General features: G+C 40.4%; 1 protein-coding gene across 1 annotated transcript; it reads right to left on the reverse strand.

The window, feature by feature from the left end:
* Window positions 1–1,195: 1,195 nt before the first annotated feature.
* On the reverse strand, window positions 1,196–10,428 carry LOC106544881 (arylacetamide deacetylase-like 4). The gene is made up of 4 exons (XM_014061284.2): window positions 10,270–10,428; window positions 9,324–9,540; window positions 5,583–5,646; window positions 1,196–1,970 (listed from the first exon to the last, which is right to left on the reverse strand). The coding sequence occupies exons 1-4, from the start codon at window positions 10,426–10,428 to the stop codon at window positions 1,196–1,198; spliced, it is 1,215 nt and encodes a 404-aa protein (XP_013916759.2).
* Window positions 10,429–25,443: the final 15,015 nt, after the last annotated feature.

Raw genomic sequence — 25,443 nt, forward strand, 5'->3', positions numbered from 1 at the left:
TAATGGATTTAATTTCTTTCATCCAGTGATAATGAAAGAATACTCATTACTGACTTGGTGTAATGGAATGTGTGAATGGCCTTGGGGAATAAAGGGAAAAGATGCTTCCTATGAAACAATCAGTCCAAAGAGGCAGGAGCCCCCAGCGGCATCATGATCAAAGGAAGAAAATTAGGAAGAACCTGCCTTAATGAGTCCAGCAGTTAAAAGTGACGGTGGGAAGTTTCTACTTTTAGACTTGCGAGATTTTGTTAATGTGCCCTTATAATAAAGCAGAATCAGTTCATCTAGTGGTGTTTCATGTCTGGTTTACTTCGAAGGACCAACATTTACTGTACATGACAAGAAGTAGAAGAGTTTCTAGTGGTTCATCTAGTGCAGTGTTTCTCAACCTTGGCATCTTGAAGATGTCTGGACTTCAACTCCCAGAATTCCCCAGCCAGCGAACGAATTCTGGAAGTTGAAGTCCACAAATCTTAAAGTTGCCAAGTTTGGGAACCACTGCCTTAGACCCTTAGGCTGACAACTGCATTTAATTTCCATTTTTCTTTTAATGTCTGAACCGTTAGAGTCCTTCTAATGGATGAAAAGGGAAGTCTCAGTATTCTGAAACTACCTAATGACTGTATTGGTTTCAAAGACTGCAATGTTGTGTTTCATTTTTTTGCTGTTAAAAATATTTGATTGGAGGAGGAAGGAAGGAAATTGACAAACCAATGTTTTACAAATGTGTGTCCTGGGCAGTAATTTTATATATTCAATTTCTCTCTCTCTAATTCTAGTAAGATCACTAACTCTATCTAAGGCAGTGTTTTTCAACCTTGGCAACTTGAAGATGTCCGGACTTCAACTCCCAGAATTCCCCAGCCAGCATTCGCTGGCTGGGGAATTCTGGGAGTTGAAGTCCGGACATCTTCAAGTTGCCAAGGTTGAAAAACACTGATCTAAGGCTGGCTTTGACTGCAAATGAATAGATACCATCCTAACCCTAGTATAGGGATATGTGCTAGATTTCAACCCCTGAAATAAGGCAATGGCACTTCTTTGGATTCAATGCACAGGAAATGTATTTTATAAAGGATTTTACAGCGAATTGTGAAGTCGTCATAGAAATGAAAGAATAAAGGAATATGTTTTAATTATTCCTTACGTAAGTACAAATGGGTGACTTCGCGAGACTTTCCTGCCCCCATTTTCAGAGCCCCTTAATAAAGGAAACCATGTTTTCAACTGCTGGTTTTGTAAATGTAAATTCAAAAACTCTACTGTTGATAAATGTTATAAATCCGTGGAATCCCTCTTGCAGATGATTCCAAGTCACAGGGACCCCATTGTCCTCCAGTCGCTTTTTGTAGAGAAATCCTTCGTCCCGAAGTAGGTCATATTCACAGGTCAAAATGTACGTCTCGGGAAATTGCTTTATAATGTCATCCTCTCCGATAATTAGTGACCGCATTGTCAGCTCTTTCATATTAGTTGCTTCATACAGTTCTTTTGAAAATGGGCATGGCATTGGGGGATTATAACCTCGGGCTTTAAACTCGCTGGGGAGAAGATCTGCATTAATCAATTTCTTGAATTTCTGCCTCAGGTCTTCAGGAACATGGCCATTCCTTCCCATTTTTTCTTTGTCTACACCTTTCTGGTTAAGAAGTTTTAAAGGAGTGCTTAAATACCGCTTTCTGGTAAGAAGAGGACCATGTTGGTTTTGAAAATGGGATGGTAGCATGTAGTCTATTCTCTGCAGGAAAGGATATATCAAGATCTGTGCTCGGATCTTTGGCTGGTTCCCTATTTGTACAAATTCTTGACAAAGCGCAGCAGCCAGGGCTCCACCACTGCTGTCTCCAGCAAGAAGAATGTGATTTGGATTGACTCCATAGTCTTCGGCGTGTTTCATAAAATGCAGGATTGTAGCTTTGGCATCTGTTAACTGGGCAGGATATTGGTGCTCAGGACCTAAACGATAACTGCAAGAACAATAAGACTGTTGAAATTCTCTTGGAAGGAATTAGCTTTTCTGAGAGAGTCCCTGAATAGCAATAGCAATAGCAATAGCAGTTAGACTTATATACCGCTTCATAGGGCTTTCAGCCCTCTCTAAGCGGTTTACAGAGTCAGCATATTGCCCCCAACAACAATCCGGGTCCTCATTTTACCCACCTCGGAAGGATGGAAGGCTGAGTCAACCTTGAGCCGGTGAGATTTGAACAGCCGAACTGCAGAACTGCAGTCAGCTGAAGTAGCCTGCAGTGCTGCATTTAACCACTGTGCCACCTCGGCTCCATGCAAGACAACACATTGCTGGGTTCCAATAAAAGGATGCACTGTATCAACTATTTAACTTTAGTATATTTTTACTATTCTCACAAGGAGTTGGCAGTTGAATATCTTGCACTTTTATGCTTTTATGATAGGAACAGCAATTCCCTTCTCCTTGGATGTATTTCTCTGCTACTTCTCCCAGTGCATAGTTGCTCTTCCACTTCTTTGTTCCAGAACAAAAGAAGGACCAGAAGGGCTACAGAGCCACACACAGAAAACAAGGAGGAAGTATTAGTCTCCTTATTGACTACAATAAGTCCTCACTCCTTATTATGGCAATTTCATTTCAAAATGAAACGTCATGTAGCTGTGCCAACTCCTACCACAGTGGGATCTGCTGTGGTTTGTTTATTCATCTGTTTATAAAGTTTATTGGTTTCCCATCTTATCATCGTGTAACTCTGGGCAGCTTATAGTGACATAAAAGCTAAAACATTAAAACATTAAAAACGAACGTTAGAGAAGAAAGGAGGGAAGGAAGGAGGGAAGGAAGGAGAGAAGGAAAGAAGAAAGGAGGGAAGGAAGGAGGGAATGTAGAAGAGAAGGAAGGGGGGAAGGAAGGAGAGAAGGAAAAAAGAAAGGAGGGAAGGAAGGAGGGAAGGAGAGAAGGAGGGAAGGGGAAGGAGGGAGGGAAGGAAGGGGAGTAGGAGAGAAGAAACAAGGGAAGGAAAGAGGGAGGGAGGGAAGAAGAAGTAGGACCGTTGTAAGATAAGATGGATCTATGGGATGTTAAGAAAGCAATCTTCAAGTATATTGTCAACAGTAGGGAAAAATTGTTATAAATACATATTATTAATAACAGTTATGAGATCATATAATTGTGAATGCATATATGAAATTGATAAAAAAAAATTAACAAATAAAATAAAAACGAACATTAAAACCAAAGACACAGAGGGAGGGCAGAGGGGGACTGTGGGCCAAGGTGGGGACTGTTATTCCCAATCAACCATTGCACTCTTCTCCCACTTGGGGCCCCAAGCCGACTGGCACGGCCACGTCTTTAGGCCCTTACAAAAAAAATAGGTGGATGGGGGCCCACCTCACCTCAGGGGCCAAGATGTTCCAGAGGGCAGAAGCAACAGCAGAGAAAGCTCTCCTCCTGGGCCCCGTCAGCCAGAACAATTGGGCCGACGAAACCCACAGAACGACTCCTCTGCTGGCATGAGTGGTATGGGGGCCAATCCCAGGGCTATGAGATCTGGACCCAGGCCAAGGCTGCTAAGTAAATCACACACGGTCGAGCGAGCTTCTTCACTGCTTTTGTTTCTCATAATCTGGCTGTGAAAGTAGCAAATGGGGATCACGTAACTGCCTGAATGTTTGGAGAAATTTGGAGCCTGGTCATAACTTTGAATGCTTGCGAAACAAATGCTCTGTAAGCAACGGTGGGTTTCCATTATTTTTACTACCAGTTTGCTCACGCGAAATGCTTCTGCGCACGTGGGCAGAGCCTCCCACTGCCACCACTACCAGTTTGCCCATTATGGTCCGAACCAGCATCAACCCACCTCTGTCTGTCAGTGAGGACTCCCTGAATGCATGAGGATATTATCAGGTCAAAATAAGCAGGAAAACCAAAGAGAAAAGACTGTCACGATGACAGTTTACAGTTGTTTGAAATCAGTTTCTGTTGCTAAATACAGGTAGTCCTTGACTTACAACAGTTCATTTATTGGCCCTGAAAAAAGTGACTTATGACTGCTTTTAGTTTAGTTTAGTTTAGTTTAATAAAATTTGTATGCCGCCCACTCCCATTGGGACTCTGGGAAGGCCTGGAGAGTGGTAAGGGTCCGGATCTCTACGGGTAGATCATTCCACAGAGCCAGTGCAGCTACAGACAAGGGCCCCCCTCGGGGGGCCACCAGCCGGCATTGTCCGGCTGACGGCACCCGGAGGAGGCCCAACCTGTGCGATCTTGTTGGTCGTTGGGAGGTAAGTGGCAGGAGGCGGTCTCTCAGGTAGCCAGGTCCTAAACCATGTAGGGCTTTAAAAGTAATGACTAGCACCTTGAAGCACATCCGGAGACTGATAGGAAGCCAGTGCAGCTCGCGGAAGATGGGTGTAACATGGGTGTATCTAGGTACACCCATTATCGCTCGCGCGGCTGCATTCTGGACTAGCTGTAGTCTTCGGACACTCTTCAGGGGCAGCCCCATGTAGAGTGCGTTTTCACACTGACTACCACTGCAGTCTCCCCATGGTCACGTGATCAAAATCCAACTGACTCCTATTTATGGCGGTTGCAGTGTCTTAAGGTCACGTGATTCCCCTTTGCAACCTTCTAACCAGCAAAGTCAATGGGTAAACCAGATTCCCTTAACAGCCGCGTCACTAACTTGCCAAAAGGCAAGAAAAGTCATCAAATGTTGCAAAACTCACTTAACAAATGTTTCACTTAGCAACAGGAACGTTGGGCTTAATTGTGGTCGTAAGTTGAGACTCCCTATACGTCCTTAATTTCTTCTCAAGGGTAATGTATCTCTGCCACCAGGAGGCAGAAGAAAGGAAATTCCCGATTTCCTAAACTAATTTAGGCCGTTCTTTCAAAACAGATCTGGGAGTTCTGAGATAAAATAAATTTGGATTTGTGAACCTCATTTACGCAAGACAAAAGGGATGAAATCACAGGGCAGTTTTTGGCAAAGTTGCACAATGTGCAGTATTTTCTCTGCAGATCCTTAAAGTACTTTTGCATAATTTACTTTGCTTTTCTTTTGACGGAGAAAGTCCAAAGAAGGGAACTGATCCTCCTTTTTCTGACTCGGGAAAGAGGAGAAATTAGCCATTTCCCTCTCCTCTTCCTCTTTACTTTTATGATTGGAGGAGTGGGAAAGAAAGGAATGTTGCCTCCAGGGCAGAAAGTCTTCCCTGGGAATTTTTGGAGAATAACAAAACTGTGTCCTGTGCCAATCCAAATGTTCCTTTGATATGCTCCAATTTTATTACTTTGCTTTTCCTGATTTTGAAACACCTTTGATGGGAGCAAAATGTCACTAATGGTTGTGTGATAGCTGTGGGGAGAGAGACTGAATGTCTCTTTGAGGCTGCAAATATATTTTCTGGGTGCCTGGGAAAATCTTTCAGGGAGACAGAATTGCAGCCAAACTTATTAATTGTTATCTTTATCATTTTTACCCCTTTTGCCCCATCAAGCAGTGGCCAAGCCTAACAACTGTAAATACAAAATAGCATGCAAAAATATTAAAAGATACATAAAAATAAAGTGGGCAAAGTATACAAATGAAATCACTTACTCTACAAATACTACCACTGAATCACTTTCTCGAGAAAGATAGCAGCATAGTCCATTATAAATATCTATGGGGAAAAAAATAAGTATTAATGTTCAGGCACTTCCACATTGCAAAGATGTTATTGATATTGTTTTGACTTATAGCCAAAGAATTCCTTTCAATCACAGTGACCCTATCCTCAGGTCTAAAGAGGAGTTAGAATCAGAAGGAGGTATTTGCCATTGGTTTACATATTTGCAATTGCAAGAAAGATTTAATAGCAATAGCTCTGAGACTTATATACCACTTCACAGCCCTCTCTAAGTGGTTTACAGAGCCAGCCTATTGCCCTCAATAATTTAAGCCCTCATTTTACCCACTTTGGAAGGATGGAAGGCTGAGTCCACTTTGAGCCTGCAGCCCGTGATCAGCAGAAATAGCCTGCAATACTGCACTCTAACCACTGCGCCACTGCTTATTATCTAAACTAGATAAAAAGAGTTTCGTTTTGTGAAAAATGAATTGGATATCATACTTGTGGCATTGATGAAGATCTTATTGCTAAAGTTTATAAATTGTTATTGAATTTGGAGAAGGAGGATGTAAAGCATTGTATGATTCAGTGGGCAAAGAATTTGGTATATAGTATAGTGCTTGAACTACGGGAGAATATGTGGACAAAAGTCTAAAATTTACGCTGAAATATAATGTAAAAGAAAAATTTTATATGATGGAGTGTCGTTGGTATCTCACAGCAGATAAGTTGTCAAGAATATATAAAGGAATTTCAAAAGAGTGTTGGAAATGTAAATGTAAAGAAGGAACTTTTTATCATTTATGGTCATGATAAAGCAAATAAATGTTGCAGTAAGATTCACATCATAATATAGAAGATTCTTAAAATGAATATAAAGATAAAACCAGAGACTTTTCTTTTACGACTTTAATTTTTTTTTGAACTTTGATGTTGTATATGTCGATGGCAGAAAGATTACTTTATGGACAAAAATGGAAGGAAGCTGTGATTTCCACAATGGAGAAATGGCTGCAAAAGTTAGAGTTAGAAGAGGTGGCTAAATGGACAGCTTTGATTAAAGAAAAGAACACAATTTTGTTTCTACGTGGAAACTGCTTTTGGACTTTGTGCTTGAGGTGGAAAAACGATATTTTGATTTTGGGTTTTGTTGATTAATAGGTTTGATGTTATAGAAGTTGCTAGCTAGTATATATTATTATATAGAAGTAAAAGGTTGAGATTTCATGTTATTTCATTATTCTACTGCACTAAAATGAGTCAATGCTTTCCCCTACTTTCCTGCCCTCTATCCTACATTTTTCTCTATTTCCACCTTTCTCCCCTATTTTAGCTTTATTTTCATTTTTCCTTGCATCTTTGTATGAATAAAATGTTGAAATTAGATATTGTTTTGTTTTCATAAAGCAAACATTTTACTCTGTTCTTTTCTCCCTTTTTCTTCTTTTTAAAGCCTAATGGTGGGTAAAGTTTGGTGGACAATCAGTTTGAAATTAATGAGCAATAATGCCCACTATTATGAATTCAGGCAGCCTTGATTATGTAGCACGAGGGTTTTTTTATGCATGACCTTTTCTTATTTTTGGGATCTAGTTCAGAAGATACTGAAGAAAGGCCTTCATATAGCCCACATTGCATGAAAGGGTTTAAAAATAGTCAACCTCAACCTTGGGAATAACTGAGAATATATCTTACTTGTATCCATTTTGATGTTTTTTTCTTTGCAAATGTTTCTTTTGCTTGTACTCAGAATACAATGCTCTTTTCTATGGCTGTACTGACATATTATTGGTTGTGTTAATTCTTGTGATGTAACTGGACAGATGACTATTTCTAACCCAATCAAGTTCTTTTCTTGTGCCATAGAAGTAAATGTAATGGATTTCTCGAGATTCCCCTTTTTCATGGATTGCTTTTCAACTTGGTTGCTTATTGAAAAAGATAAGCCAAGGTAGAACTGAGAGCCAGATTTGGCATCATTACCAAACTAGGCAGGGCTAAATGAATCAAACGTTGGAATTAAGATCGCCAGGGCAGATATGAACAACCTCAGATATGCAGATGATTCCACTCATCAAAGAGCCTCTTGATGTGGGTGAAGGAGGAGAGCCCAAAAGTTGGCTTGAAGCTCAATATTAAGAAAACTGAGATCGTGGCAACCGGCCCTCTCAATTCCTGGAAAGTAGATGGGGAAGAAATGGAAGTAGTGACAGATTTTATTTTCCTGGGCTCCAAGACCGCGGCAGATGGAGACTGCAGCCATGAAATTAAAAGACACTTGCTCCTGGGGAGGAAAGCTATGGCAAATCTAAACAGCATCCTAAAAAGCAGAGACATCACCCTGCCAACAAAAGTGTGTCTAGTGAAGGCTGTGGATTTCCCAGTTACAATGGATGGCTGTGAAGGTTGGACCATAAGGAAGGCTGAGGGCCAAAGAATCGAGGCCTTTGAACTCTGGTGCTGGAGAAGAAGACTCCTGCATTGAGTCCCTTGGACTGCAAAACTATCAAACTGGTCACTCCTAGAGGAGATCAACCCTGACTGCTCTTTAGAAGGCCAGATCCTGAAGAAGAAAGGGACGACAGAGAATGAGGTGGTTGGATGGAGTCACTGAAGCCGTAGGTGTGAGCTTAAATGGACTCCAGAGGATGATGGAAAGCAGGAAGGCCTGGAGGAATGTTGTCCGATGGGTTGGACATGACTTCGCAACTAACAACAACAATCAGATTAGGTACCATTGGAAATTGGGACAGCAACATCATATAGATAGAAGAGAGCATTTGTATCTCAGGATTGTACTGTGGGGTACTTGGTGCTCTCTGAGTTTAGTGGTTTTCTTGCAAATGTTTCATTACCAAGCTAGATAATATCTCTTTTATTGATACAATGTTGCTGTCCCATTTTCTAATGTCCCAATTTCTTCTCTGCATTGCCTTTTCTGTTTTGAACAGGGCGCTTCACTGAAAGGATACTTGGGCAAGAGTATTTTGGGTGTTGAATTAAAAAAAGGCAATGCAAGAACTACTTAATACATTTTTGATTGCAAGCCATATCAAAAACACACATACAAATGGATACTTTAATTATACTCTAAAAACGGTTCCTTTTGGAAGCAGGTTGATGCAAACCTGTGCAAAATTGTGCATTAAACCTTTGCATTAGGAAGAAGCCATTAGCCAGGGAAATTATTTTCTTCCTTTCTATGATAGTGTTTGAAGCATCAATGAGTCAACAAGACACACGTATTTCTAAGCTCTAAAGAAAGAAGCTAGTTCTAGTCCTACCTGGGTTAGGATCTACCTGTCTGAGATGGTACCTGACTGATTAAGAATCTAATAGGCAGGTTCTGATCTTGAGCAATCCCAAGCAATGAAGATCTTCTGGAAGAGATTTTGGCTTGTGAAAGACCACTTTCGAAACAGATGGAAAAGGATCTTTTGCTGGGCATTAACTTTAGATTGGCATGGCTGTGTGTTTCTATAATTGTTCCTCAGCTGAGACTTTGTGTGTGCATTCCAATTTCAGTTAAGCTTTTCTACTCGTCTTATTCGGACACCCAGCAGAAATGGAGGCAGCGTGATGGTTTGAGTGCACAGCCAGGCACTCTGGGAAAGCCATCATTTGTCTTTCTTCCTCCCTCGCCCTTTCCACAATACTGACTGATCGCAGATATGTTTCACCCATGAAGATTTTAAAAAGGAAAGTTAATATTATACGAAATATCTTACTTTTGTCTCCAAACATGTAACATCCTCCATGTAGGAAGATCAGCCCTTTTCGTAGGCCAGGATTTGTTTTTTTGGGCTGGTAAATCGTTACTGGTACATTCTCAAATGTTGTATCTCTAAGGTAGATGTTTGGATCCTTTCCTGCTGGCGTTAAACTCGATACAAATCTTACAAACTTCATTTGACCACAGAGGCCCAGTTTCTCGCAAATGTTCCCCTGTTTTGCATTAAGAAAAGATTGGTAGATTAGAAGTTGTGAATTAAAAATAATTACAACAAATTCTAAAATAAATGATAATCTTAATTAATGAAAATGATTGATTTGTTGCACAACTTTGATGAGCGTAAAGTGCTAGTGGTAATTATACTCAAACTGATTCAACGAAAGGTTTTTTTTTCCCCTTCTCAGCAGCAATATTTACAATAATTAAACCTTTTCTATCAACAGCTTCAGAACATAAGAGAACATTAAAAAAAAAACCTTCATAAGTTTCAGAATTTTCCAAACTCTGGGCGGACTGGTGTTGGGTGAACAAATCTGAGATAAAACAGACTCCTTGCTCTGCATGGATGTGCCACAGGGGATGAGCCATTTTTTTTTTAATGCCATTAAACTGGTTTGGCAAGTTTCATCTGAGTTTGGCTCACTCCATTTCTTTCCTGGAGCAGCCTCTCATATCATTCCCCAACTCACATTAAACACATTAACCAATTATTCTCCATGAGAGCTTTCTATTCTTCTGGAACTTCATTTTTGGTGCTTGTCTTGATGAGAGATCTTAAAGCGCCAATAACTTTGCCTTTTGAACTTAACAGATGGATAGTTTCTAACCAAAACAGATTCAGAGAGACAGGATGAAAGTATTCCTCTAGAAAGAGATTTATTGATCATGTATAATGACCCCAGATCATATAGAAGGAAAAAAGGAAGGAAGGATCTTCTTACCAAATTAAATGTCCAGATCACCAACAGATGAAGCAGCCAGATTTTGAGAGGCTCTTTGTCACCCAGATGAAGATCTATTTTCCTGGTTGTAAAATAAGGAATCAAAAAATATTTCAGGAACCAGCTCTGAAGAAGTGAAAAACCAGCAGACAACAGCATGTTCAGTGATTTATGGAGGTCTGAACTAAATTACAGGTACTGCTCCTGTGGCAAGAGCTACTTGAGAAGGATTGTAGCAATGACCATTGCTTAAGCCAGCTTTCACCTAAAGCCAATGAAGAACGAGCAAGATTTTGGAATGGAAGCATTTATAGAGACAGGAGGTGGAATATATACATCAGATGATCATCCTTTATTAATGAGTAGGAGCATCATCACAACTAGGACAGAATTGCAATAGAACAAACTAAAAGAATCCCTGGGTTTTAAAAATTTTTGGCACCTACTCTGTGGGTGTGGCTTCCTTTGTGGGACTGGCTTGCCGGCCATGTGTTCTCCCTCCCTCCCTCTCTCTCCTTCCTTTTGTCTCTCTGTCCCTTTTTTCTTTTTTTCTTTCATTTCTCTCTCACACTCTTTTTCTTTCTTTTTTCTTTATTTATTTCTTCCTTTCTTTCTCTTTCTCTCTCTCTCTCTGTGTCAGTCTGTCTGTCTGTCTGTCTGTCTGTCTCTCTCTCTGTGTATGTGTGTGTGTGTTTGTGTGGCAGTGGTGGGTTTCAAAAAATTTTGAAAGCTCTTCTGTAGGTGTGGCCTGCTTTCCGGGTCCACTGGTGGAACCTCTTCTAACCGGTTCGGTAGATTTGACGAACCGGTTCTACCGAATAGGTGCAAACTGGTAGGAATCCACCTCTGCCCTGGTCTCTGTGGTCATGTGGCCAGCATGACTAAATGCCGAAGGCGCACGTAACACTGTTACTTTCCCATCAAAGATGGTCCCTATTTTTCTACTTGCATTTTTACGTGCTTTTGAGCTGCTAGGTTGGCAGAAGCTGGGACAAGTACTGGGAGCTCACTCCGTTATGTGGTGTTAGGGATTTGAACCCCTGAACTGCTGACCTTCTGATTTTAGCCACTTAGCCACTGAGCCATTTTAATAGATCTTTATTAATTATAGTATCTTCCTTGGGGTTCACTTTTTGGGGAGTCTGACCCACAATAGTCATAGCCAGCAATAGTCATTCCCAAGAAAATATGCAGGCATGCAACTGCATTAAAGGATATGTGATAGGAAGTATTTTTATATATGGATATTCCTTGTTTAGCAACTACAATTGGGATCAGCAACTAGATTGTTAAGCAAAGGAGACCTGAAAAAAGTAATAAATGCAAAGTCACAAAGTTACTTTTTTTAAAAAAAATCACCATTGTTATTGTTAAACAAGAAATATTTTGTGATGGATAGTATTCACATATTTTCTTATCAATTTATTCTAAATTTTATTGTACCTGTTCTAGATTTTGCATTTTTATTGCTAGGTGCAATAATAGAGAATTTTTGGAGGGAATGATTAAAAATATAATAAATAATGTAAAGTGAATGAATATTTTTTAATGTAAATATAGATAAAATCTGTTCATCTATTGGTGCACTAATGAGGATCCCCCCCCCCAATGCATGTAGCATTTCCAGAAGAAGCTCTTTCGGGGAAGAAAATATTTAATATTCTCTGTTTCCTACTGTTCAGGTAATTATCAACCTCTTCTCTTCCCAGCTGCTACTGTTTACTTTTTCAATGTATGTATGTTAAATTCATAATAAACAAAGGCGCATATATAACCTTATCCCCTTTGCCTCTGAATGCAAATCTGTCACTGTCATTGAATTAAATATGAAAGGAAAGTACATCGCCTTCATTTACTTGCAAGTGGTGCTAATTTTTGTGATGGTACATAACTTTATTTTGTATTTTGTCAACATCTACTTTTATTATTATTGTTTAGTGGCCTTTCTTGATGTCATCTTGCAATATGTACGTACCTGCTCAGAAAATGGCATGTGTTCTGCATAAATAGCACTAAGTATATATTATACACAATAAATCCATAAATATTATAGATAGTTTTTTAAAAATATCAGAGCTAGTATAATTCGCCCCTTCCAGGATTCAGCTGGACTCAGTGCCCATTGTGTTCATGGATCTCCTTTTTTAAAATCCCTCAATCAGTGTTCTGTGGTTGTTATGGAAACATATCTCTGGCATAATGTATGTCTTTCTTCTGTGAGGTCTTTTTCCTTGGCACACTTCTTTCTTCTTGTGTGGAGATTTGGACCTCATTTTGCCACACCTCTCAGTCAGAGAGCACCTTCTGCTGTTCGTTGTAACCACGTCTGCTAGCAAATAGATGGTTGCAGGCACTTAAAAATATGTAAATCTTAACAAACAACTCCAACTTGCCAGCAAAGCAGCTGATGAAACTTACACTACCATTCATTCCTCCCTGCCTTATTTCTAATGTAATCTTGGGTGCTGGCATACACAATCTTACAATTATTGCTACATCTCTTTATCCAGGCCATGGAAACAAAGGGATCCCCAGCAGATTAGTTGGTATATTTTTATTTCTATGCTGACATTAATAAGGCTACATTCTGTCCCCTTTGAGCCGAGGTGGCGCAGTGGTTAGAGTGCAGCACTGCAGGCTACTTCAGCTGACTGCAGTTCTGCAGTTCGGCTGTTCAAATCTCACCGGCTCAGGGTTGACTCAGCCTTCCATCCTTCCGAGGTGGGTAAAATGAGGACCCGGATTGTTGTTGAGGGCGATATGCTGACTCTGTAAACCGCTTAGAGAGGGCAGAAAGCCCTATGAAGCGGTATATAAGTCTAACTGCTATTGCTATTGCTATTTGCAGGTGAGTGGAAGTAGAATAATGGAATAGCTGGAGATCGACCAATCAGTGATGGTTGTGCTCCTCTATTTCTATTTCTATTTATTAAATTTATAGGCCGCCCAATCCCGAAGGACTCCAAGTGGCTTACAGAAATAAAATTTTCTGTAAAGGTTAAAAAGACAAACAGAAGAGAGCAGATTAAAAGAAACACATCACACACCCAGTCTAAGCGGGGCTGGACCTCACTCAAGAGGTCAACAGCCCGGGGCCTGCCGGAAAAGCCAGGTTTTAATAGCTTTGCGGAAGGCCATGAGAGTGGGTAGGGCCCGGATCTCTGGGGGCAGCTCATTCCATAGGGCCGGAGCAGCAACAGAGAAGGCCCTACTCCTCTGCACTTTTTCTAGTTTCAACATCTTTTTTATAGTGTGGTGACCAAAACTGGATGCAGGACTCTAGGTGTGGTTAAACAAGATTTTACAATGTAGTCTGTTCGTTTGAGCCCTATGATGTACAGTAATCAGGGAAGAGACTAGGTTAACCAGTCGATTTGGAGTTCAGCATGTATATTATGGTTGGGTATATATTTCATAAGTAAGAAAAACAATGCTAGATATATGCAGTGTAATTTGCAGGACATTCGGGCAGAATGGGGATTTTCCTTTTATCTCAAAGCTCTGTGCATTAAAGCTTTTATTCAGCATGCTATAATTACTATTTTAAAAAAAAGGTGGCTCCAACTATCCCTTCAGATTGGGATTTCCCGATCCAGACTGAACTTGAAGCAACCCACCTCTGTTGCTATCTAACCTCACACAACTTGGCCACTAATAAAATTATTCAGTTAGTTTTTTTAAATGAAAAGAGTGCTAAGTGTTTCCCCCTCCGCACGCTCCCAATATATGGCAGTGCTTTTAGTTAATCAACTCCCTCTTAAGAGAATCCTGAAAACCAATTTTCAGTTTCCTCCCGACCCCTCACTGCCTGCTGTGTCTCACAGTTGGTAACAATTGGGACTCTGGGTGATGACCACCAACACCCCTGGTCTTCCTAAAATCAGAATAGCAATAAAACACTTTTTAAAAATGCATTTCACAGTTTATTCTTTGTGAGAATTGCTTCATTCGCCATGAGCTTGCTTCTCCTGGGGAAAGTAGATCGAGGGCAGTTTACCCAAAAGGTTTTTCTCTGTTGGCATAAAAATGGTATCATAATAGGAGAAGTCCAGCCTGTTCTGTGAACTCTACCAAAAGTGAAAATAGAGTCCTAATAAGGGATGCCTGGCCTCTGACCTCTTCCTGAATAAAAGCACAAATACAGTATATTTATTCTTGTTCCAAATCATCTCACTGCAAGAATCTGATGACATGTTATAGACATCACTTTCTTTAACACACCTGGTAAGATTTTACTTGTTTCCTTAGGGCATCAAATGGCAGCATATCACAGAATTATGGAGTAGTTGAGTCCGGTGGAGCCTGACATATATGAAGAAAAAAAAAATCTTACGTTCTTTTCACATGAAAAGCTAAGCTTTAGCCAAAACTGCCCAGTAAAAACATATGTCTTTTGCCCATCTGCTGTATGAAATTGGTAGAGGAAATGTGGGAAGCAGTTTAGAAGGGACCCTCCCTAAAGTTCTGGAGCAAAAGGAGGAGGGGAGTAATTTCAAGAGTATTGCAAGACTAAATAAAGACTAATTACATTTGTTAATGTAACCTTATATAGGCAATAGGCATTATTAAAAGATGATCCATGCCGGTTGCAAATTCTGAGAGTTGAAATCCAGGTATCTTCCAGTAGCCAAGTTTGGGAAACACTGTCCCAGTGGAGTCTGAGAACCATTTCATCCGTATTGTGTAACCAAACTTCTGATTTCACTACAGATTCACCATGAGAAGTTAGTATGTCATGTTGCTTCCTGTAGGGTTGGCTTACAGTTCAAACAATAGAGAAGCAAAGCTGGTTTCACGGAGCTCTATTGTGTTGGAATCCTGCTGGAACCAGTCAGGAAGCAATAAACTCTTTAGGATTCAGAAGCAACCATCGCAAACCAGAATGAAATGTCAAAATGGTGTTATTGAGTAAATATTAAGAGTTAATAGGGGAAGAAAAATGTATCAATCCTTCTGCCTCTTTAGCACATTAGGAAACCCAGGAATGGCAGCAGATGGACCCTCTGGATCCAAGAATTGTACAGTACCTTCCAACAATTTGGGTCTATGTTGAGCTGAGGTGGTGCAGTGGTTAGGGTGCAGTACTGAAGGCCACTACAGCTGACTGTTATCTGCAGTTCAGCAGTTCAAATCTCACTGGCTCAAGGTTGACTCAGCCTTCCATCCTTCCGAGGTGGGTGAAATGAGGACCCAGACTGTGGGGGCTATATGCTGACTCTGTAAACCACTTAGAGAGGGCTGAAAGCCCTATGAAGCGGTATATAAGTCTAACTGCTATTGCTATTGAGCAAATGTCCCTGGATTGACCCTCATCTCATGCTGGAGCCCATTTTCTGGGGATTCTCTCTGCTGGAGAAGTTTAACAGAGAGAAGATCCCTGAAGATGGGCTCCAGCATGAGTCTGAAAGCTCGGAAGAGAAAAACCTCTGGTCCTGGAGATTGACCCAGATTGGATCCTGCAGCATTATCCTGGGACATGTACATTTGCCTTAATCCGTGAAACCATCTTCTCATTCTTCCTGCCTTCCTGCATCTTTAAAATGCCAGTATATTTTTAATGATTACCTGGACAAAATCCTGGACAAGTTTTCTTGGCAAAAATTTCAACAAGATTTATAACTGCTGCCTTCTTTGTAAGACTAAGAATGACAATCCTAAAGCCACATACAGCTTAGCTGTCTGCCTAAGACAGGAGTAGAATTCACCATTTTTAGCTTGATGCCTTAACCGTTCCACCAAAACTGACTCTGAGGACACCAGAACAGCTGTGATAATTTTAGGTATACCCATAGGTACGACAAAAGCAGTGGACTCAGCTAGCCAAACTGACAAAAACATAAATATTCAGATCACTCTCTATTTTGATGGAGTGATGGGAAAACTCTGAGAGCCAGAAGTGAATTATTTCTCCACTGAACAGACATATATTAAACGTGGCATGGAGTTTTGAATATAACAGATCAGTAGAGAGTGCTAAAAGATTTGGGAAGTAGCCTTTGCTTTAAGTCAATAATTAAGCACACTTTAAGACATTTCCCACCACCCCAAGAAAATTCTAAGTATCTTTTAATGAAATTGTAGAATTGTAGAATCCCATGATTCTACAAAATAGTTAGCAATAGCAGTTAGACTTATATACCGCTTCATAGGGCCTTCAGCCCTCTCTAAGCGGTTTACAGAGTCAGCATATTGCCCCCAACAACAATCCAGGTCCTCATTTTACCCACCTCGGAAGGATGGAAGGCTGAGTCAACTCTGAGCCGGTGAGATTTGAACAGCCGAACTGCTGAACTGCAGTCAGCTGAAGTAGCCTGCAGTGCTGCATTTAACCACTGCGCCACCTCGGTTAACCTTTTCGAAAGAAAGGGCTCTGGAATTGCAGCAAAAATTAATTGGGGCTGAAAAGACTACCTACGTAGTCATAATTTAAACCTTTCACACTTTCATACTTGAAGTTTCACTGGTCCTTCTTAAGATTACAAAACAACATCATTATGTTTTCTCTCCAAGAAGGAGAAAAATATGCATGTCCAAGAAGGATGTGCATATTTTAACTAGCAATCTGTTATATTTATTGTTGCATTATGTTTAAAAAAACCCACCTATAATTTTGGTGGTTTGATTCGCCACCTTGACCACATCTGACATCCACCTGTGGGCTGCATGGCTGTAAATCCCACATTTGGATCAACCGTCCAGGTGCTCATTGTGCACAATAAGAAAACCTGCAAGTCCTTTCCTTGACACCAACTAGTTGCTAGGCAGCACGAGAGCAGAGATCCTAAAAAGCCAGAAGCTTCAATCACTTCTGCTTATATATTTTTAGGACACGGGGAATATTAACCTTCAAGATTATGCTTTTAAAAAGAAAACCTCCAATAATAGTATCACAATAGTATCACATCAACACAGAAACAAGTGAAAAAGATAATATTAATTTTGAAATGCACTGTATACTATTCATTCCCAAGCCGTATTAAGTTATTTGGACTTTTTTCTTTAGAGGTTTTTTTTAGAAAAATATTTTAATATAAATTAATCTCTATATTATCTGACTTGGCCTTTGATTGCTATTTTGATTAGGGCTCCTATTTGACAGCAGAGGAATAAAGAAAGCTTTTTGTTGCCATCTAGTAGGTTGCATTTTTTGCAGCTCTGCGCTGTAGCCTATATGTTGTGTAAGCGACTGCCTGGAAGGCTCCCGGAGTGCGTCTGAAAGGTGGAAGGGAAGCAGTATGCTCCCTCCTATATTTGGGCAGACCACGTGGTTTGGCAGAAGAAAAATCACTTAATCTCTCCCCTGGTTTAGCTGATAAAGGGAGGAGAACTTGTGGCTTAGAGGTTAATACAACTGCCTAAGATGTAATACAGCCCAGGTTCGATTCCCAGTAAGGGTATGGCTAGCTGATGAGAGCTAAATAGCTTGAAATAGATCTATACCAGTCTTCCTTCATTTCTTTATCAGCAAAAAGGTGAATATATCTATATTTATCAGCACAAATGCAACTATATGTGTGTGTGTGTGTGTGTGTGTGTGTGTGTAATAACATACCAGGTGCTTTGACAAAACATATATAATATAGGGTTATGGTAAGTGACTTGTTTTTTTGTTTTGTTTTATGCTTATAATGTTTTTGAAAGAATATTTTATTTATTGTTTATAGAATTTTTAAAAATCGTTTTATTTAAAAGTATTGAGTATAGATTTTTTTTAAATGTTTATTTTAATTTATTGTTGATAGAATCTTTTTTTAAAATTGTCTTAGACTATTTAAAAATATATCAACAATAATTATAATTATAATTATTGTAATGATTATATCAACAATATCTTTGTGCAGGCCATTCGTTGGAGCAAGAGGGTCCAACTTCAACACACAAAAGGACAGGTGACTTCAACACACAAAAGGACAGTCATCTTCCTTTTCTATTATTTTGTGTGTTTGTTTCATCCTAATGCAGTGCATGCAATTGAAGTCTTCCTCTCTGTGTCTCATTGTGCAGGCCATTCATTGGAGCAAGCGTGATCAGTGATGTAGAAGACTGGCAAGGACAGTGATCTTCCTTCTGTAAGTAGCTGTCATTATTGTTTTGTGTGCTGGTTTCATCCTAATGCAGTGCATGCAATGGAAGAGTTCATTTCTGTGCCTCTTCTTTTTGCAGGCCATTCATTGGAGTCAGTGATACTGAAGACTGGCAAGATCAGTCATCTTCCTTCTGTAAGTATCTCTTTTATTGTTTTGTTTACTTATTTTAATCTTATTTAAGTAGTAAGTGCACAAAATAATAAATTTCCTTTCTTATATCTTCTTTTTGTAGATCGTCCATTGGGGCAAAGAATTCAGTGACAATCATCTTGGACACTCCCACCCAGTCACATGGCCGGCAAGCCACTCCCACAAAGTAGGCCACACCTACAGAAGAGGTTCTAAAAATTTGTGAAACCCACCACTGACCAGTAAATACCACCCCTGACTGGGCCCGCCCCCGTCTATTTTCTGCTTCCTGAGTTCCAGCTGATGGGGAGGAAATGGGGATTTTGCAGTATCCTTCCCCTGTCACACCCACCAAGCCACGGCTACAGAATCAGTAGCAAAAATTTTTGAATCTCACCACTGATCATAATTATAGTTACGTGACATCACAAATATCCTAAAAATGCAAAGGTATGCAAGCAACTTTAAACTTTCAGTGTTGTGATAAGTGACACAAAAACGCTGAGGAGTCGAGAAAAATCTGCAAAGTAAATAATGGGAAAATTACCCAAAGAACAGATGGACAAAAAGGAAGCTGCACAACTGAAGTGTGCCTGGAGAAGTGCGAGGCTTACATCTTTTAAAACGGCACAGTCTGAAGGTGGGCGGGCTCATCTTGCATGTTGCTTGGCATGCAGGCAAGAAACGTGCCTTCCCTTAGCACCCAACAGCCGTGCACGATGCATTTACTTCGGTTTTGTTGTCTGAAAGGAGGGAAGCCAAGGGGCAGCCAAGAAGAAAGACACACAAAGAGAAATTGTCACCCTGATTGAAGATAAGCGTTTGCACGCTCAGATTTGAGAAAGCTACCCATTGAAGTGAAGGGAGTGATGACAGTGGGGTTTGATGGGGTGGTTAAGCAACTTCCCGTTGGTTTCAACAGTACCTTGCTATTGATTCAGGGAAAAAAATCTGCTTAATGAGAAGAATAGTTGGTTAGGACTTGCTGATAAGCAAGCTCCTCTTCTTTAAAATGGTATTTTTCTTTCTCCATATCAGCGAATACAGGCAGCTTATGCTTTTTAAACATCTTTTTAGTACAGCTGTATTATCCAGAGATATAGTTTAAGATACAAAGCTTCAAACTATTTTTTTTTTGGCAGTATTACTTCTGAAGGGGTGCAGAAAGTCTGCTTTAAGGCTCAAAACTTACCAAAGGGTTTGTGAATACTCAGCAGTTTCCCCCTCACCATTCTCCCACCGAAAGAAAACATAATGTTATGAAAACATTTTGAGAGAGAGAGAAGACTACGTAGTTCTTCTGGTGGAACTATTTCATTCAGTTTAGGAAGAGTAGATATTGTTACAGCTCTTCTTTGTAGGACGATTGCTCCCGGTGGCCAACGTCAAACCCCAGATGGCCTGGTTTGGTAAAAAAGACTTAGGAGTGTGCCGTCCACTTTGCTCGTGGAACATTTTATCTTCTACTCAATGGTCTGACTCCAACGTGAATAAATATCAAAGCCTTAGGCAGATATCCATTTGCACTAGTCCTTAACATCTGACGGGGAGGAAATATCCCACTGAGTGTGCTGCCCAAAAGGATTTTATGGTTGATTTGAACCCATCCTTTAGGCCTGACCTCAAGATAAGATCCAGAGCTTTCTTAATGCAAGATAGCTATGGGCTCCTATTATAGTGTTGGCCAAAGGATGTCAGAGAATGAAAACAGGCATAATTGTACAAGAATAAGAATAGACTTGAATAGGATAGGATAGAACGGAATAGAACAGTCTATATTATTTGGCCAAGTGTGACTAGATCCACAAGGAATTTTTTTCTGCTGCAGAAGCTCTCAGTGTCCATGCAAGGCAACAGAGTAATAATAATCATAATCATATCAGTAAAGTAGTAAGGAAGATAACAAGAACAACAACAACAAAAATAATAAAAAGAGCCAAAGAGCTTCTGCTGAAGGAGGTGAACAAGGGAAACATCTTGAAACATCTTGAAACATCTTCTGCCTGCAGAAATCATGGATGCTCCATCATTTTTAAGAAGAGTCTAGACCAGTGTTTCTCAACGTTGGTGACTTTAAGTCCTGTGGACTTCAACTCCCAGAATCCCCCAGGATCCCACAGGACTTAAAGTCACCAAGGTTGAGAAACACTGGTCTAGACTCTTCTTAAAAATGATGGAGCATCCGTGATTTCTGCAGGCAAGCTATTCGACTGGTTAATTGTCCTCCCTGTTAGGAAGTTTCTCCTTAATTCCATGTTGCTTCTCTCTTTGATTAGTTTCCAACCATTGTTTCTTGTCCTGCCCTCTGGTGCTTGGAGAACAATTTGGCCCCCTCTTCTTTGTGGCAGCCCCTCAAAACTTGGACTACTGCTATCTTGTCATCGCTAATTCTTCTTTTCTTTAGACTAGCCGAACCCAGATCCTGCAGCCGTTCTCTATATGTTTCCATCTCCAGGCCTTCATTGCTCTTCTTTTTCCAAGGTCTCAACGTCTTTTTTTGTAGTATGGTGACCAAAACTGGTTGCAGTATTCCAGGTGTTTTATAACAGGAAGGGTTTTATAAAGCGGTAGTAATACTTCACATGATCTTGATTCTATGCCTCTGTTTATACAACTAAGGGTTATAGTGACACTGCTGCCTCGTGTTCAAGGGATTATCCACTAGGACTCCAAAGTAGGAGCCGAGGTGTAAGGAGCCGAGGTGGCTCAGTGGTTAGGGTGCAGCACTGCAGGCCACTTCAGCTGACTGCTAACTGCAGTTCGGCTGTTCAAATCTCACCGGCTCAGGGTTGACTCAGCCTTCCATCCTTCCGAGGTGGGTGAAATGAGGACCCAGACTGTGTGGGGCGATATGCTGACTCTGTAAACCGCTTAGAGAGGGCTGAAAGCCCTATGAAGCGGTATATAAGTCTAACTGCTATTGCTATTGCTATTGTCTCTCTGACAGTTCCTGTTTTTGAGGCCTCAAAAACAGGAACTGTCTAAATGTAAAACTTTGCTTTTCTCCACAATGAAATTCATTTAGTTGGATGGGGCCCATTGTTCAAGTTTGTCAAGATCTGGTTGGATCCTGAGCTCGTCTTAGTGGTGTGTTGCAATTTATTTTACTACCAGTTTGCTCATGCGCGCATGCTCGCGCGATGCTTCTGCGCATGCACAGAAGTGTCTGGGTGGGTGGGCAGCAGAGGTGGGTTCCTACCAGTTCTCACCTATTCGGTAGAACCGGTTCGTCAAATCTACCGAACCGGTTAGAAGAGGTTCCACCAGTGGACCCGGAAAGCAGGACACACCTACAGAAGAGGCTCCAAAATTGTTTGAAACCCACCACTGGTCCTTGGATATGATTATTCTACACTATCATGCTCATATTTATAAAACTCAGTGCCTCTGTGAAAGGTACATTTGTGGTGCAATCAGAACATTGCGTGTGTTGAAGTTGTTTTAACGCAAACCAAAGATGCCTTTTAAAAAACAAGTTTACATCCTATTCTCATGCAGGCCAGTGCTGTGTGTGGGGTAATTTAAGGTGGTTCTGACAAGTGTCGTCGGCATCTTCATATCCGGTCACATGGGCGGCAAGCCACTCTCCCATCCGGTCACATGGGCGGCAAGCCACTCCCACAAAGGAGGCCACACCCACAGAGTAGGTTCGAACAATTTTTGAAACCCACCACTGGTGGGCAGAGCCTCCCACCACCGCCACTACTGGTTTGCCCAATCTGGGGTGAATCGGCAGCAATCAATCTCTAGCTTGTCTTCTAGGGTGTTGGCTATTCCTGCCAGTTTAGTGTCATCTGCAAATTTGATGAGTTCACCTTCTATTCCTTCATCTAAGTCATTTATGAAGATATTATGAATGATCTGGCTCCTTTTAGCAACTCTAAGTGACACGCAATAAGGATGTCGGTGAGGAATGGGGGAGAAATCCAGTCTTTCCGAATGTATATGTGAAGTGGAAAATAATACACACTTCCACATTTTGTGATGTGCTTCACAGTTCAGTAAAATGTAAATTCAGATGCATGTGTTCAGCCACACTCAGCTCAAGAATGTGTTTATTAGAGGAAAGGTGCGTATAAAATATGCCCATTAGAAGAAATGAATGCAAAAAACATGGATTTTGTGCATTTTTAAAGGAAGATTGCAAAACTGATGGACTTAATGTACTGTAATGTTTAAAAGATTAGCTACTGAGTCTATACCGGGTATCAAGATGCTGAAACAATGAGGTAATGTTACAGCTTCCTCTGTCTAGGCTCACGTGGCTTATTTTTCTCATCGCCTTCCTCTGCTATTTTGTTTTAAGTACAGAAATGCCTTTTAATATTATCTAACCAAGTGAAAATGTACAGGAGCTTAAAACATAATTGTTAATCTTAAAGAGAACCAATGCTTAAGGCATCTGGCCAGAGACGGGGAGCTCCATGAGTTCGATGAAACTACTGGTCCAATTACTTTATCTTAGCCCCAGAATTAGGCAATGGCTAATCCCTTAAAAAAAATATTGCTAATAAACCCCTTAGGGACTTGTCCGAGAGATCATCTGGAGTCAACACTGATTTGAAGGCGCATACACACACACACGCACACACACACACGTGGTAGGTTGCTGCCAGCGATGCTATAGGTTCGCTTTGCATGTCCTTTGCGAACCTGTAGCAACCTCTGGTACGTAAATCTTAAAAATAGTACAAGTCATGGATACTGGCTGATTTGGATCTGCTGAATTTATTTCAATCATAGCAGCTATTAAAAGCGGACGACCTTAGCGCGATTGCAAAAGCTCATATAACCACTATGGGGCAGCCAAAGGATGGAGAATAAAACCTCTTTTCTATCATCCAGTGGCAATCTTGATTTTTGCAGGCCAAACATATCAGCTGTGATTAAAGACATTATTTATGGGTCAGTTTTTACAAGATATTTTTGTGATATTCAGGGGAGGGGGGGAGAGAAACCTGGCACTTGGTTAATTCATAATTGATACATGTCAAAATATGTCAGATCTATGTAATTTTTGAAACTGGTAAAAAGGAGGCAATTGAGTCTTTTTTTTTTTTTAAAAAAAAGGGTTTTATTAATCCGCAGCGCCATCTAGGGTTGAGCCGAAGCATTTAAATCTACTTGCAACTTGTTTAGCAGAGGTATAATAGTTTTTAAAAGGAACGTAACTTGCCTATACAATAATATAGCCTGTATCTCCTGTGGGGCAGAAAAATAAAAGAAATAAAATGGGGAATCCTGATTATGAAGTTAATCTTCTCTTTCTTTATTGAGTTGTTATTAATTCATTTGCGGGATATCTTGAATCTGCTAAAATAAAGATGTGGCTGGTAAGTTGGAATAATAAATTATGCCCGTACCATTTCTCATGTTGCTTCTGTACTCTTTAAAAAAAATCAAATGAATCAGGACATCTCAAGTATTGCATTGATTTCCACCTGCAGGAAGAGATTCTTTTGGTTCAGGAGTTTAATGTTGTCTGGCTCAAACTTCTCTAAACTGGCACTTTGTATTTTGAAACTGCAAATCCCAGGATTCCTCAGTTCCCATGACTGTTTCCCTAACCCAACCATTAAACCAGCTATAGACATAACATATCTGAAAGATACCAAGGTTGTATTACTATAATGTGACAGTAGATACCATACGTACATACGTATGTATGTATGTATGTATGTATGTATGTATGTATGTATGTGATTAGTGTCACAACCCCTGGTACGCCCAAATATGGGAGGAAGCAGACTGCTTCCATTCTCTGTCCATCGGCTCGTCACAAGAGACCATCCAGACAGAAACCCAATATGAGAGCTAAATAGCTTGAAATAGATCTATACTAGTCTCCCTTTATTTATTTATCAGCACAAATGCAACACAAATGTAACAAAGGCAACAGTAAAAATATTGGGTTTCTGTCTGGATGGTCTCTTGTGACGAGTCGATAGACAGAGAAAGGAAGCAGTAGGCTTCCTCCCATATTTGGGGGGTTGTGACACTAATTACATACCTATTTCCCTGGCTCAGCTGATAAAGGAGAAGAGCCTGTGGCTTAGTGGTTAACACATCTGCCTAATATGTAATACAGCCCAGGTTCGAATCCCAGTAATGGTATGGCTAGCTGATGAGAGCTAAATAGCCCTTTATTTATTTATCTCCCTTTATTTATTTATCAGCACAAATACAACAAACACACACACACACACACACACACACACACACACACACACACACATGTTTTTTATTTGTGCTGATAAATAAATAAAGGGAGACTAGTATAGATCTATTTCAAGCTATTTAGCTCTCATCAGCTAGCCATACCCTTACTGGGATTTGAACCTGGGCTATATTGCATACTAGGCAGACATCTTAGCCATTAGGCCACAGGCTCTTATCCGTTATCAGCCATTATATATCCATGATAACGGGCTGCTATCTAGGTCAGACTCCCACCAGCACACAACAATAAAAACTCTAGTAATAATACACTAAATATAAAAGCCTACTCAAAACCAACAATTAACATATCAATCATGATTGTCATCTACCAACATGAAAAAAGTATCTGGAAGAGTTCCATCTTTAACATTTTTCTAAAACGTTGTAAGCATAGGGAATTGCCTGATTCCTAAACTGTGGCTGTTCTATAGAACAGAAGGGATTTCTGTCACCACCATGGAATAGCAAGAGCACTTAGACTTATATATCGCTCCACAGTGCTTTTACAACCCTCTCTAACAGTTTACAGAGCCAGCATATTGTCCTCATTCTACCCACCTCAGTAGGATGGAAGGCTGAGTCAACCTTGAGCCTGGTGAGATTCGAACTGCGGGCAGCTGGCAATCAGCAGAAGATGCCCGCAGTACTGCATTCTAACCATTGTGCCACTGTGGCTCTTCCATGAATGAATGCTTCATTCACCTTACCTTAAGGAGACGGTCAGTGCATTGCAGGGGTT

This window comes from Thamnophis sirtalis, unplaced genomic scaffold (genome assembly GCF_051295495.1).
Source record: "Thamnophis sirtalis isolate CommonGarterSnake01/CBP01778 unplaced genomic scaffold, rThaSir2_p1.2 scaffold_7, whole genome shotgun sequence".
Lineage (NCBI taxonomy): Eukaryota > Metazoa > Chordata > Lepidosauria > Squamata > Natricidae > Thamnophis > Thamnophis sirtalis.